The following is a 14,571-nucleotide window of genomic DNA, read 5'->3' as shown; positions in this document are numbered from 1 at the left end:
ATCTTTAAAAAAAAAAATCATTTAGCTACTGCCAGGATGATAAAAGAACCTTGCCATTCAAAGGGAGGGTCCACACGGGGAGGAAGGTGGGGCTGCAGGGGGAGAGGAGGAGCGGACAGAGAAAAAAGGGGAACGCCCCCCAAATATGGACCAGGGCGACCAGCGGAGAAATGTATGCATTGTAGTTGCTTTACTACCTAATTAATTCAGTAATTTCAAAAACAATTTTATTTATGTTCCATTTACCACATCAAAAGTAAAAAAAAAAATCCTACCGATGCTAAAATAATACCTCAAGGCATCTATTTTTAATCAGTTAAAAAAGGGGGGGTGAAAAAAAAAAAGCAGCCCTGGTTTCTATACAATCTCTCCCGGGCAGACCACCAGCCCTCAGAGAGAGAGAGAGAGAGAGAACACAGCCAAGCCCTCTCTGAGAGCCTTCCTGGCTGCTCAAAACCGAGCTTGTCAAAAAAAACAAATCCATAATGGCCCGAGGCTCCTCTCCAATCTATTTTCTGCTCAGCTGGTTTTAAATGAAGTTATTATGAGTCATTAAAACACCCGCAAGCCAGTGGAAGTCAGCCAATTACAATTTTAAATTTAGCCCGTTCTCTGCCCCATTCTCTTGTTTTCTTCCTCTGCCCACAGAATGCTGCTGCTGGTACTTCTTCCCTCCCTTCCTTTACCCGAAGTGGAAGAGACAGTTTTGAAAATGCAGAGTACTGCACGGCACAGAGAATCATTCACATGAAACTCCAATTATTAAATTAAAAAAATGCAAAACGTCAGCCCCCTCCAAAGTCAACCCATGCCCCCGCTTCGGCCCACTGGATTCCTCAGAAACTCCAGACTCGGCCCTAGAGGGCACAGGGCTATTTTTAAAATGAAAAGGTTCTTCGGTGGGGTCCTGTTGAGAAACATGCCCATCCATCCCACAGAACCGACGTGCTCGGGGCCGAACCCGAGAGGGGGAATCACACCACCAACATTCAAGAATTCATAACCAATGATGAAGTTCAAATGCAGAGGTAACACAGGCTTTGCAATCAAGCATGAATGTCGGTAGAAGTCACTAGATATGATGAGCTCATTTAGTTTTTAAATCTGCAAGGTAATGGTCTGTGTGGGCCCATTACAGCAAAGGAACAATTTTGAGTATTTCATGTAAACGCTTCTTCTCAATCTCTTTTTTCTCACATACACACGCACGCACACACACACACACACAAATGCCCCTGGTTTCTGGGAACTTAACTGCAGCTTTTCGGCACCCTGCAAGGAGTAAATAGAGCCCTTCCCAAAGAATTGTCCCATCCTACTTTCTCCACTGACCCTAACCAACTGGTGAGTCTGGAAGCTCCAAAGAAGGGACTCCCAGAGCCTTATGTATACTTCCCATCACCTCCAGGACCCCTCACCCTTGTGGTTCCTTCCTAGACACACGCACGTGTGTGTGCTCCATAAGAGAACCAGTGCTCTGCCCCAGGCAGACACAACTCTACTGCCCAGGGAAGCGGGAGAACCAAAGCCACAGACCCAAGCAGATGGAGGCACTAGGAAAAGGGTGCTTGTCCTGTCATTTCACGGACAGTCCCTGAAGGCTGGTTCGGAGGCCGGGATGCTCCCGTGGGCTTTGATCTCCCTGGCGGCGCTGAGTGAGTGGGACTTACTCTCCGACCCTACCACCCAGCCGCCTGGAGAAGAGAACGGGGAATCCACAGAACATGAAATCCAGGTCCACTGTGACCAGAGACCATTTATTTACCAAAGGCAGGAGGATTTGTCCTGATCCTCGTGGAATGCAAACGTGAGGCCTGTGACCACGGCTGCCATGTTCTGGGGGCCCCCACAACGGAGCAGATGTCACCCTCCTGGCCTTAGCTTTGACTCTCCCTACTCCACTGCTCCACCTGTGGGGCCCTCAACCAGCCGCTCCTCACGGCCGACCAAAGACGCCTGTGCCCCTGAAGCGAGCAACGCCGAGGGCTTGCTTCACCAGTGCATATACAAAGATAAAATCAAGCTGAAGCCACAGGCCCCACCCTTGCACCAGCCCACTCCCCGGGAAGGGTTCTAGCCCTTAAAATCATCATCTCCTGAGAGACGGCTCCCAAAATTGTGTAAGCGCCAGGCCCCACCAAACCGAGATCTGCCCCCAGAAACACGAACACGTCAGCAACAGGGTGTCCACTTTCTCCACAAACACTTACCGGAAGCCCTCTGTGGGCCAGGCACCACGCCAGGTCACCAGTGCGTGAGGGTGCGCAAACGACACGGTGCCCAGCGGGCACTGCACCCACGTGCCTGGGACAGATCTCTGAGAACGGGCGCCAGCAAGACGTGCTTCTCAGCAGCAACGTCCAATGTGGGCCTCGCAAAAGCAAACCCTGCTCACCCGCTGGCCCATGCTCAGCTCAACCTGAGAAAACATCCAGGGACCCGGGAAGAGCGGAAGAGAAGCCAGAGGAGGCCCCTGCTGCTCCCTGAGAGGCCAGGGAAGGAGCACACAAGGTTCCAGGTTCTGAGAGCACTCTCTGGGCACTTGCTCAGGAGTCCTCCCCAGGCCTTCTTGGCCGGTGGCAAGTGTTGTTCCCCACCCCAACCCCACCCAACTTCCAAGCTAAGAAGTTTTGAGGAGCGAGAGAGAGAAAGACCAACCAAGACAGATGGACACAAAGACAGATGAAGACCTAAGAAGGAACACAGAAAATACAGAGAAGCATCAGGACAGGGCTGAGCCCAACACAGCCGTGAGGACAGGAACAAAGAGATGGAGTGAGAGGAGACTGCGGGGCACGGAAGGGGAGAAGAGAGTCACACTGAAACGGGCCCCTGGCCACCACAGAGAGCCCAGAAGAGGGCGCTGAGAAGGACCGCAGGAAGTAGCTCAGTGGGAACGCAGGCCCACAAAGCGGGCCCAGGCACAGAGGCTGGAGGGCCGGGGTGAGGGCCACGGAGGAGAGCAGTGGCCAACCGCCCACAAAGCTCGATGGGGGGGGGCACATCTGGGAAGCAAAAGGCAGGTGAGAGGGCCCTAGAAATAGGAAAGCAGCATTGCCCCATGCCAACTTCCTCCCCTACCTACAACCCCAGCATCTAGTTATCCTCAGACCAAAGCAAGGGCCAGCAAAACAGCTTAGAATTCAGGAAGGATGGAAGGAGCAGGTAACGGAAAAGGAGAGAGGAGGAGCATAAACGAGACAGACAGGGAGCCCCCACATCCTCCTCTCTAGGGGCATTCACTTCCCCAGGGGAATATCATCGCCCAGCCTGGCTACAAGATCACAGGGTGGTGGGAGGGCGTGCGTGGGGGAGAAACCACCCTATTCTGGGGGCAAAAAAAATCAGAGACAGAGAGAAACACAGAGAGAGAGAGGGAGGGAGAGAGAGAGAAAAAGGTTATTACATAATTTCCACTTTCTTTCCTCCACCCTTAAAGTAATGTTCTATCTGACAGGCTCCTCTCTGAGGGGGGAAAAATGACAAATCGAATCCAAAATTCAACAGCCTGTGTTCTGTTCGGAGAGCACACAGTGTACTGTACAGCCCATAAAACTCCAAACAGCCTCCAGACACTGCTGCAATCGTCCTCCATCAAAACACTTTGTCTTGCATACAAAAATAAGCTACAGCGCCGAACGGAATACAAAATCAGCCCATTACAGTACAGGGAGACTGCTACTTAGCAACGAGGGGGCTCTAAAGCTCAGTGCTCTACAGGAAGCAAAATCTGTCGAGCCTGTTGGGCAAATGATAAACATTAGCAGTATTAAAAAACACAAAAGCCATGTAAATGGATAGACATAATGTGGAAGCGAATTTATAGAATAAATTGGGATGGGGGACTTGAGCAGAGGGGGAGAGGCTGGAATCCAGAGGGGTAGATGCAACGAGCTTCCCAAACCCCTGCTAAGGCACCATATGGAGAGAGAGACATGTGTATTTGGGGGGAGGGATATGTGAACCCCTCTTCACACAGGGGCTGGAGGTGCAGGGGTGGGAGAGACGTGGTACAACACTGTTTAATACAATGACCTGCAATGAACTTTGCGAACTTCCTCTGTGGGGCTGGCCCGACGTGCCGTCTTCGGGGCTGGGGAGCCCAGGCACGCACACTCAGCAGCACCGAGGTGGACAGATGTGGGGCTTTACCTGCCCCTGGGCATCACACCCTGTGCTATCACAGGACCTGTCACTTGCTGTAAACACAACCCCTAGCCGGAAAAAAAAAAAAAAAACAACAAAAAACAAAAATGAACCCAGACAACAAAACCAAAAGCACCCCATCTGGGCTGGAAAAATCAGTATATTTCATCAGGTAAAGGGGAAAAATACTCTGGCTGTGAATCAGCAGCAGGGTTTCGGATCCCAGCCAAAACAGGAGCTAAAAAGCAAAACCATATTCTTCTGGTCTCCGTTTAGGCTCCTGAGGCAGAACGCAAGAAGGGGCGGGGGCGGGGGGCTGGTGAGGAAGGGGGCAGGGGGGGAAGAAATGTATTTTTCATCAGCCAGTGTATAATTTATAAACAGCATTAAACAGTTTTTGTTTTCTTTTTCCTCTCTCCCGTGGATGGGCTTGGACAGCAGTCAAGCCTGCATTAATTTCTGCTTTGGGTACAGTGTGTTCTTGGAGGCACATCTGCAAGCGATCATAAACTCTCTGGAATGCTGGCAGAACATCCAGACCTGCCGGCAGGCCGGTGACGACACCACTCTGGGAAAAAGTTCGGGAAGCAGGCCAAATTCAGAGCGGGGGGGGGGGGGGGGGCGGAGAGCAGAGTGTTCAAGAGCGAGCTGGGGAAAGTGGCTGCTTTTCCCCTCTTCCCCTCTGTCCACACCCCATCACCCACACAGACCGAAGGGAAGGCAGTGGGCCCCCAAGCCGCCCCCGGCTGACCCTCTCTGTGCTCTGCCCCCAGACCTCCCCGGTGTCCGCCTCTGCAGGCGTGTTGAGGGAGGTAAGGGTCCTGAGGAAGTTTCTTCTGGGTCATATCCTGGTTTGGCCCAGTGGCAGAGAGTGAACCTGAAGAACGGACTGGGACATTCACTGGAGAGCAGGCAGAGAGGGGACGAACTGACCACGGGTCAGATCTGCCTGGATCACCCCCAGTCTCGTGCTCAGAGGTGCCAGACGCAAGCAGCAGGTCCTGAGAGGCCACCCTGAAACCCTAAGACGCCTCTCCCATCCTCAGCATGGGGACCACACCTCGCCACCTCAGGGAACTGTCCAGCTACCAGGCTTCCCCCATGTTCCCTGTCTTTGGGAAGAAAGACCCTGAACCCCAAAGCTAAGTGTTCCAAAAAAAAAAAAAAAAAGGAACAAGTACAATCCATAGATCTTTGCCATCTTGTAATTTCTTTCCCTTCCACTGGATCAGGACAGGGGAAAGCACGAGAGAACCAACCTGGTTTCCAGCCCCAACCCCTCCAGTCCTTTTCTTGCCAGACGGATGACCCAGGCCCCCGATGATATGCCCTACCCACCCCATGCTGCCACTGGAATCAGAAAATCCATCGGCCAAAGACCATATTCCTTACGGGGGGCTCTGACATGGGGAAGAGACTGGTATCAGGGGAGATTTCTCAACAGGCATGGCTCACAGCGCCCGGAGAAAGGCAGGAGGGTTGAGTACAGGGGACCGACCCCTGCTAGGACTGGATTCCCAAAGAAAGGCCACCCCTAGCCAGGGCTAGAGGCATGGGCCTATCTACCCTCCAACCATGCCCCAAGATCGTCAGGCACGCCGCTCCTCCAAGGGGGCCTGAGAAATCCTATACTCCAGGCTAGTGTACATCAAAAAACCCACAGTCCATCCTTTCCAAGAAAAAAAAAAAAAAACCCAAGTGTCACTCCCTCATTCAGGCCTTCAGTGGCTCTCCGCTGCTGCAGGTAAAAATGCAGGGCACCTTGCTACCGAGGCCCACAGTCCTGCCTCGTCCCTCCCTTCCAAAGCCTGTCCTCTCTCCCCCCACCCCGACCTAGCCCGCACACCCCAGCTACAATGCATGTCACCATGGTGGCCCGGGTCTCTCCCCTACCAGTTCCTTTCAAAATTCCATTCTTGGCAGGCATTTTAAGTTCTACCACCCTCTAGAAGAGACACCCTCCCCCTGTGAGTTCCTCCTGGTGCTCTGTGCACACTGATGTCTTTGACCGTGACTTTATAATCAAGTCTCTCTCCTACTGGACGTAAGCTCCTTGAGGGCAGGGATGTCGTAAGCTCTCTCCAGTGCTAAGTCCACAGAACCTGAGGCACACTCAGCGCTTAGTGAATGTCCACTGGCTGCAAAAATGAATGACACTCCCAGAATAGAGGCAGCCCACAGAAACATGGGAACCTCTAAATAGCATGCAGTCAAGTCAAAAACAGGGGCAAGCCATTCTGGGCATGCTCACTTCTAATCCACCAGGACTGGAGCCAAGCTGTGGGAAATCCTACCTAATGGGAAACCTTACACCAGCAAATCCAGAACCAACCCGAGTCACCGCCTGGGTCTATGGGTTCTGCATGCACATCCCAGAGCAAGGAGTCACCACTTAAATGAGAATAAGGAGTGGCAAGGAGACAGCAGGTGGTAGATGCTTGTGGACCAATCCCCAACAAGGGATGGGGCTGCAAGGGGTGGGGAGGGAGACGTCAGAGTGATCCTAGGACGTGGAGGGGCTCGGATTCCTGCCCTGCTCACTCCACAATCCTGCACCCCCATGTTCTCGTTCTAGAAGGAGTAGCTTTGCAAAGCATCCCAGGTGGTCACTCTTCCCACCTGATCTTCTTTTCCCAAACCCACCCGGGAGAATGCAGGGTGTGGCCAGATCAATCTCATTAGTTAATGAGCTAGGTTATTGTTTGTTAATTTAAACTTATTGTTATCATCAGGTATATCTCATAAACACTTGATTAGTTAATGCATTCAAATCGAAATAAAAACTTCAATTAAACTGAACATTCACTACTACAATTTAGGGTCTTAAAAAAGGGGAAAAAAAGGAAAAAAAACAGAGAGAGAGAGAGGAAGAGAAAGAAAGAATTGTCTCTAAGAAGGGCCTCCTACAGGGCAAACTTCTAATTAAACAAATTGTCAATTTCAACACAATGAAAACTGATTTAGGAGTGTAAATTTAGTATTCTTGTCACTGAAAATAAAACCTCACATCGTCGGCCTCCTACGGGCTGATTTCCTTGGACAGGGAAGTGCAGAGCACAGGAAGACAACGTGAGAAAGGGGGCTGAGCCCAGAAGGAGAAACAAGCGAGAGCGTCTCATCCTTTCCTAAAGAACATCTCCGCAGATTCAGCATGGCCTGTTCTCAAGCATCGAGAAACTCCTGTCTTGCCTCCTCCTTCACCCCACCCCTACCAGATTAGAAAAAAAAAAAATTAATCGTGTATGATGACAAACTTGGCTCAGCACTCACTGTACACACTGTACCCACAAGGCTGGCTCCCAGCCAGGCCTGGCCCGGTGCCAGGACTACAATAACAAACACAGGCCACGCTAGCCAAGAGGGGGTGGGGGCAGCCAGCTCGCCGAGCAAGGAAGTGAGCGAGGAGCGCAGTTCAGCTCGGCGGAGCAGAAGAAAACAGCAGGAATGTACCTGCCCAAGGGCGGCAACAACATTTAGGGGAAGCCAGGGGCACTGTGACCCACACCCAGAGCCCAGGCTCACTTCTCCAGGACCTGCCCCTTTAAGGAAAAAAAAAAAAATGGTCCTCAGGGTTCTGGAGCACCACTTGTTCTTTCAGGCTCCACAGGGCAGCTCCAACCCTTGCTGACAGTCTGTAAAGTGGGTCGGCACTGCCCACCCTCAGGGGCCCTTCTTGCTGTCGGCTCCCAGGAGGGAGCCTTCAAAACCCAGCAGCAAGAAAATCCCTTGCGTCATCTAACCAAGGTCTCCTCTAAAACATCACAGGGTTCTGTGATCGTGCAACTGGGAGAGGAGTCGGAATGTGTAGAATCCTGCTTCTGCCCTTGGCATCCGAGAGAACGCCTGGCACAGCCGGCCCAGCCCTGTAACCCTGACCCCTCTGGGGGCCATCGCTGCTTCTCAGGGGGTGCGAACAGCTCAGGAAGTGGTCTAGCCTCTCTAAGCCCTTGTTGCTATTTTCTTTTCAAGACATCCCAGCACAGGGGTGAGAGGTATGCGGGACAACAGAAAGCAGCCACAGAGAACAGAAGTATCAGAGCGATCTGCAAAGGTGAATTAAAGCATGATTATGACCCTCACACCTCCCCCGTCACCAAATCCTCTTTTCCAAGGGCATTGGCAAGTGCATTTCAGAGAGGCAAGTCACTCAGCACAATCAGACATCAGTGTTGAGTAAGAGAGGTATGGAGGAGAGAGCCTAGGGAGGGACACAAGACCCGGCTCCCAAAGCTGCCGGAGCATCGGATGGAGACCGTAGGACCCAGCAGTGGCATCTCAGCCAGGATGGGAGTGCACGACCTCAGGCAGCGGCTGGCTCCAGAGGGGTGGTGCAAAGCCACTCACCTTGTCTGAACGGGGGCTCTGGGCCCCCCTGCACGTGTGTAAGCAGTGCCTCCCCATCTGCCGTTTCCACTGGCGCCACCAATGCAGCCAAGGCTGGCCCTGGCTGCCCCCCAGTGAGCCCCTGGGAGATGGTCTATACCGTTCCTATTGCAGGAGGGACCCAGCGGGAGACTGGAGCTCCCCTGACACGCTCTCCCAGCTGCACTTGTTCATCTGACCTGTACCTACCGACTCGAGCAACGTGCCAGGCAATGTGCTGCACATACTGCGGACAGACCCTGCCCCCACTAGCTTCCAGTCTATCAGAGGAACTAGGGAGAGGGAAATTCTATTTCCTGAGAGCCGATCATGAGTCAGGCCCAGTGCTAAGGGTCTGATGGGAGCCTCACAATATCTCTGAGGGAGGGTTAAGTGCTCCCATCTTACAGATGAGGATATGAAAAAAGCTTATGTTTCTTGCCCAAGACCACATGGTCAGGAGGCAGGTTTCCCAATTTCTATCCCTGACTCCCAAGTAGGGGAGATAAGACAAGTCCATAAATAACCGGAGCACAAAGAGGAAAGACTGTGCCCAGAGCGCTTCAGATAAAGACATACGGACAACCAGAAGAAGATATGACAGCTCCTGGCTGAAGGTGGGGAAAGGTGGAGGATGGCATTCCATAAGGGACCTTAGACAATCTGGCAAGACTAGGGAAGCATTATTCCAAGCAGAGGGAATGGGGTGAACAAAGCCACAGAGCTCAGAAAGCAAGTTGTGTCCGTCTACACAGAGCACAGACCAACAAATAGATGAGTCTGGCTAGAGCGTTGGACTCAAGGAAGGAGTAAGGAAAAGGACGCTCACTGAGCCAAGTTCCGGATTGGGCAAGGAAGCTTTAACCACAGGCTGAGAAGTGCATTACCCGCATGGAGGTGTCCAGCACCACACAGTTAGAGACCACACAGGGCCCACAGCAGGGAGCACATAAAACCTAAGACCCACTCTCTGCACTTGGGGGGTGGCCAAGCTGGCTCGCAGTCAGCTTTGAAACCCCACACTGAACCCCAAACGACCTACAAAACTGAAGGGAAGCAAAAAGATACAAGGTGCATTCTATAAATTGAAAAAAGGGAGTCCATGCGTACCAAGCAGAGGCTAGACACAAGGGGGTTTGGACTCAGGACTCCAGCACAATGTGGGAGAGGTGGGCAGGACGAGGATGGTGCAGGGGAACAAGGTGTAGGAGTGGATGACCCCACGGGGAAGAGGAACGGAACACACAAAGATGTGGGGACAGATTACACATGCTGAGACAGATAGCCACCTCACGGGGCACAACCCCCGGATCTGGAAGGGGGAAGGATGGAAAGAAAGAAGGGATTAGGGAACTTTAGCAGGCGCTATGAAGGCCAGGGAGAGAGCCTTCCATGCCGTGCAGAGCCACACCGACTTTGCAGCAAGACCATGGCGGGCTGAAGCATAAAACACACCAAATAGCATTTGCACGACTGTCTGGGCAATGTGAGGGCAGACCGTGAACAGGCTGCCAGATAGAAGCTTCTGGAGTAAAGTGACGGGAACACGCCCCAGAGTCACAACTTCGGAACTGGGGTGAAAGGTGAGACAGAAGCAGTCAACATTTCCTGAACGCCACCTGTATGCTGGGGTGCGTACTGCAGAAGCCTGTGACATATGCTCTGTCACCGGATTCTACGAGCTGGCTAGGTGGCACCTGTACCTCCCCAATGAGGAAACAGGGTTCGGGAGACAGATGCGCCCAAGGTCACACAGGACATACTACAGAGGAGGTCTGAACATCTGCCTAACCCCAAGGCCCATGCGCATTCCGCAGATGCTGGAGGGCTACACGGCCCTCACCTCTCCCCCAGAAAGGGACTCCAAGGTTGGAAGGCAAGAAAATCGGAAGCAAGAGAGCGCTGGCCCCGCAGGGAAGGCTGGAGGCCTCTACAACTGAACCCAGGCGACCCTTGGCCTCAAAGCAGCCCCATCAGATGTCCTTCCCTCCACCAGGAACACCCGGGTAGGCTGGATGTCAGGTGCTTCTCCACTTCCCACGCCTCACGGGGCAGGGCAGCTTTGCCCAAACACAGGCGAAACTCCCCATGGCCACACAACTGACCCCACTAGAAAGGGATAAAACTAACTTGCAAAAGACAGCACGCTGTAACTAGGTCTGTGTTCCAACCTTTCTGTTTCTATTCAGTGAAAGGCTCCTGCATAATGTGAACCCAAGAGTCAGGTTCATGAGACCTCGAGAACCAAATGCCACTACTGTCATGCTGCTGAAACTGTCGTCTACTCTGGAAGGTCCACCACACAGGGCACTGGGTGCCAGCAGTGCTCTGGGAAACCCAAGAGAACAGAAGGATGGGTTCGTGCAGTCACACCATCAGGATGGGCCCTCTGCTCCATGAACCTGGAGGGAGCATCCCTGGGACGTGGTGGCCCAAAGGCCCCGGCTGGCAGCGGGGACATCCGTGCTCTGAGCAGGGATGAGGGCGGACCAGAGGCTGTAGCCTGTGCTCAATGGGCCAGTCAGGGCAGCATCGCCTACCTGAATGAGCCAGTAAGTGCATTCTCAGTCGCAAACTATCCAGGAACCGCTTTCCGCAGAGCTCACACCCGTACGTCTTCATGCCACTGTGCAGCTTCCTGTAGGGAGAGGAGAAGATAGGTTGGGGCTGCTCTGGCTGGCTGGAAGGCAAGCCCACCCACACCTGGGGGCTCTGTAGCCACCCCTCCGGGAGGTGAGCACAAGGGAGGGAGAAGGCAGGCACGGCTGCTGCTCATGGGCATTGATGGAGACATCCCTCTGTGCTCAGATGGCCTAGCGCCCCTCTCCCCATGGCCCGCTGCCAAGGAGGAGTATACTCCTGGGCTTGTCCAAGAGCTAAACAACAGGACACTTCCTACCGCATTACCCACTGGCACAGAGAACAAGGAAAAAAAGCCAGATCCAATTTCAGGGTGAGAAGGAGACATCGGAGAGACATCGCGGGATGGGCACTGGTGAGCCGGCACTGACCACACGTGGAGGCCACCAGGCCTCTGCTTACCTCGGTCACATCAGGCCTCACTGTGCTGCAACCGTGCACGTGCCCCGCTCCCCCGTGACATGGCCAGACTCAGGAGGCCCGCGCCTGTCCCCTTCCTCTCTCGTATCCCCCCTCCCACTGCAGTGACGGGCACATAGTAGGCTCTGAGCCACTGGGGAAGGACTCACTGGCTTCATGGACACATCCCGATGTTCTGAGAACTGCGGTGAGGCCCCAGCATGCACGCCCTTCCCCAGAGTCCCAGTGCTAAGGGTCTTCCCTCTCTTTTTGGCCAGAGGTTGAGCCCCGACAGAAAGAAAGAGTGCACGAAAACTGAGTAACACCATTCTACAAATGTCATTTGGGGCTTTCCGAGTACTCTCGCACACCTATGTCAGCTTCCCAACACTGCAGCTCTGTGAGTTAGGCGTGACACACAGGATCACCCCAGGAAGACAGAGGTCCCACTCATACGTGGCCACAAACCCAGCCTGCAGCAGTGCCCTTATCCCAACTCCGACCTGGCCTTTCCCACCAGGCCCCCTGCTCTGGCAGAGGCCAGCGGTGGAGCTGGGTCAGATCAGGGAGGCAGGCAGGCTAGCGGAGAGCTGGGCCCAGGGAAGAAGGTCTGTGTGCTGTGGGCCGCTGAGGCTCGGAGCTGCTGGCTGGCGTGTGGGCCATCTGGCCCGGAACGCTGACTTTCTTCCCACGCACACTCCTGTTCTCAGGCCCTTACTTGCCACTGCCGGATCCGGGACCCACCTCAACGCCCGTCTCTGTGCCTTGCCCTGAGGAACAGGGCAGGCAATGGCAGCCAGAGGCAGGAGCTGATGGAGGTAGGGCAGAATAGAGCCTACGAGGCTCCCTGAGATCTACGACCTATTGCAATCAGACGGTGATGGGCCGAGACCACAGTAGAAGGTTGGAAGATGGCTGGTACGGACGCTGATATAACCCTGGGTGCAGAGAGCAAGTACTCTATATTCAAGCCAGCAGTACCCAGAGCTGAGCCTCGGAGCCCAGGTCACCACAGCTATACCGACCGCCACCACCTTCCAAATCCCGGAATGAGAACCCAGTGGTAAGTCAGAACCACGCGGGCCCCCAGGTGAGCCTCCCGAGTGTCACAGTCTATGGGCCACAGGGGCTTGAAGATCGCATGCCGTGTCCACACGCCCAGGCCCCTTCACGGAACTCTTTCTCAATCACGGTGTTTTGTTTGCTCGTTTTCCCTTTACCTCCTTGCCAAAGGCAACAAATAATTTCTCAATCATACACACACACACACACATACACACACACACACCCTCATCCCTGACACTGTAGTGTGCCCCACCCCCACATTATCTCACTGCTGGCCATGGCTGATCCAACCCAATTGAGAAATAGTAACAGTACAGAACATTTTAACTGAACATTCTTAACTTCAAATATATTTCACAATGCTGGACACTGGGACATGTCCTAAGAGCCTTCTGGGCGTTCCATGCTTTTAGACGTGCGCCCAGGCAACTGAGTGTGTCTGTGTACATGTCCACACATGTAGACAGCCTTCCTGTCACTTACCCAGGCATGGCAGACGGAGCAGCAGAAGCTCACCTCACAAATGGTTCAGCAGGGGCACCTCTTGTACACAGCACGGTCGGGCGTGGTGGGTGGCAGTGGATGGGTTTCCACCTCATTCATGGTCATCTTTTCTTCCCTAGTGATTTCTTAGCTTCCAGGGGAGCCGACTTCCCAGGGGGATGGCTGACAGGAGGACTGACACCCACTCAGATTTGTTTTCCCCAAGGACACTGGCTTAGCCAGTCTTCCAGTATCAGCAGCCACCACCAGGATAAGTATCCCCAACCACACCCTTGGACTCCCATCTCTTCTCCCTGGAGGTTCCAGACCAAATCTCTTGATCTACACCCCGATGAACACTTTCTGGTTTTTTTCTGGATGTGAATGGATTTGCCCGGCAAACGGTGAAAAGTGGCTTTTCTGGGCCACTGGATCAGCACAGTGTGAAAGGTGATACGTCTTGCCCTTTACTTCAGAGGTAACAGGGTACAGGGAGAATGCCAGGCGAGCAGCCAGAAGACCCAGATCCTTAGCCTGACTTGGCCATTAACTTGTTTTATGACCTTGGACAAATTATGCTATAACAACCTCTCTGCATTTTTCAGGTATAAAGTGATGTGGGTGATCTCTAAGGTTTTGGTCCTTTATGGAACCTAAATTTTATCCTTTTACCTAGCTTCCAAGGAATCCCCTTTGGGGCACTATTATTCTTTCTGAGCCATATTCCACTGTGTGATATCCCACGATGCCGAGGCAGTGAGGCTACGACAGCCTCAGCAAAAACTGACACCCAATCCCAGAAGTCTACTCATTCTAAAACCTTCTAAGCCAGACAACCTGAGTTTCCTCCTTTACTCACTTGTGGTCTCTCTTTCAGTAAAAGAGACTTCTGGAACCCATCAGTAGCCTTTCTTTGGAACCACACATTGCTGCCACACATTGCCACACATTGCCCAGCCTTCAGAGTCACAGATGCCCTATCTTGTCTAGCCTTTGGGGTGAGGACATTGCCCTGTACCTGACCCACTAACTCAGTGCCCCACACAGGGTGCAGAGGGGAGTGTCGCATCCATGTGATCCATACGCGGTACAAGGACAAAGGTCCTGCCCCACTGGCAGAGAGACAAGGGCAAAGCACATGAAGTTCAGAAGAGAAAAAGGGAGCACTTCACAAGACTAGAAGTTGACTAGAGCCCAGCACTGGTTTGCTCCTGTCCCCCATTACCATTCAGAACACCAAGGGATGGATGTGGAAAGGTGGATGCTTCCAACTCGCAGGAAAAGGAAATGGCGGAGAGGAATCTGAGTGCGTTCAAGAGACTTGGCTACCAGCAGACTCTCTGCGGCACAGTCTGCAGAATGACCAGTGAGGGAACAGAAGTCCAACTGGTTTCCGAGCAAAAGTGTACATTTGTACGAACTCACGGTCTCTCTGTTCTGTAGACCGCAGTCCCCCACCGCCGCTCCAGTGACATT

General features: G+C 53.2%; 1 protein-coding gene across 3 annotated transcripts in view; it reads right to left on the bottom strand.

Annotated features, from left to right (window-relative positions):
• The window catches only part of ZBTB16 (zinc finger and BTB domain containing 16), a 178,847-nt gene that overhangs the window by 73,963 nt on the left and 90,313 nt on the right, over positions 1 to 14,571 (bottom strand). For all 3 annotated transcript variants that reach the window (XM_026505722.4, XM_026505723.4, XM_044386638.3), the window contains exon 3: positions 11,049 to 11,146. In XM_026505722.4, coding sequence (XP_026361507.1) covers positions 11,049 to 11,146 — 98 coding nt within the window. The remainder of the gene's footprint in view (positions 1 to 11,048; positions 11,147 to 14,571) is intronic.

The sequence above is a fragment of the Ursus arctos genome, unplaced genomic scaffold (assembly GCF_023065955.2).
Source record: "Ursus arctos isolate Adak ecotype North America unplaced genomic scaffold, UrsArc2.0 scaffold_22, whole genome shotgun sequence".
NCBI lineage: Eukaryota > Metazoa > Chordata > Mammalia > Carnivora > Ursidae > Ursus > Ursus arctos.
The sequence above is the reverse complement of the archived record's forward strand: the minus strand, read 5'-3'. Positions and strand labels throughout refer to the sequence as shown.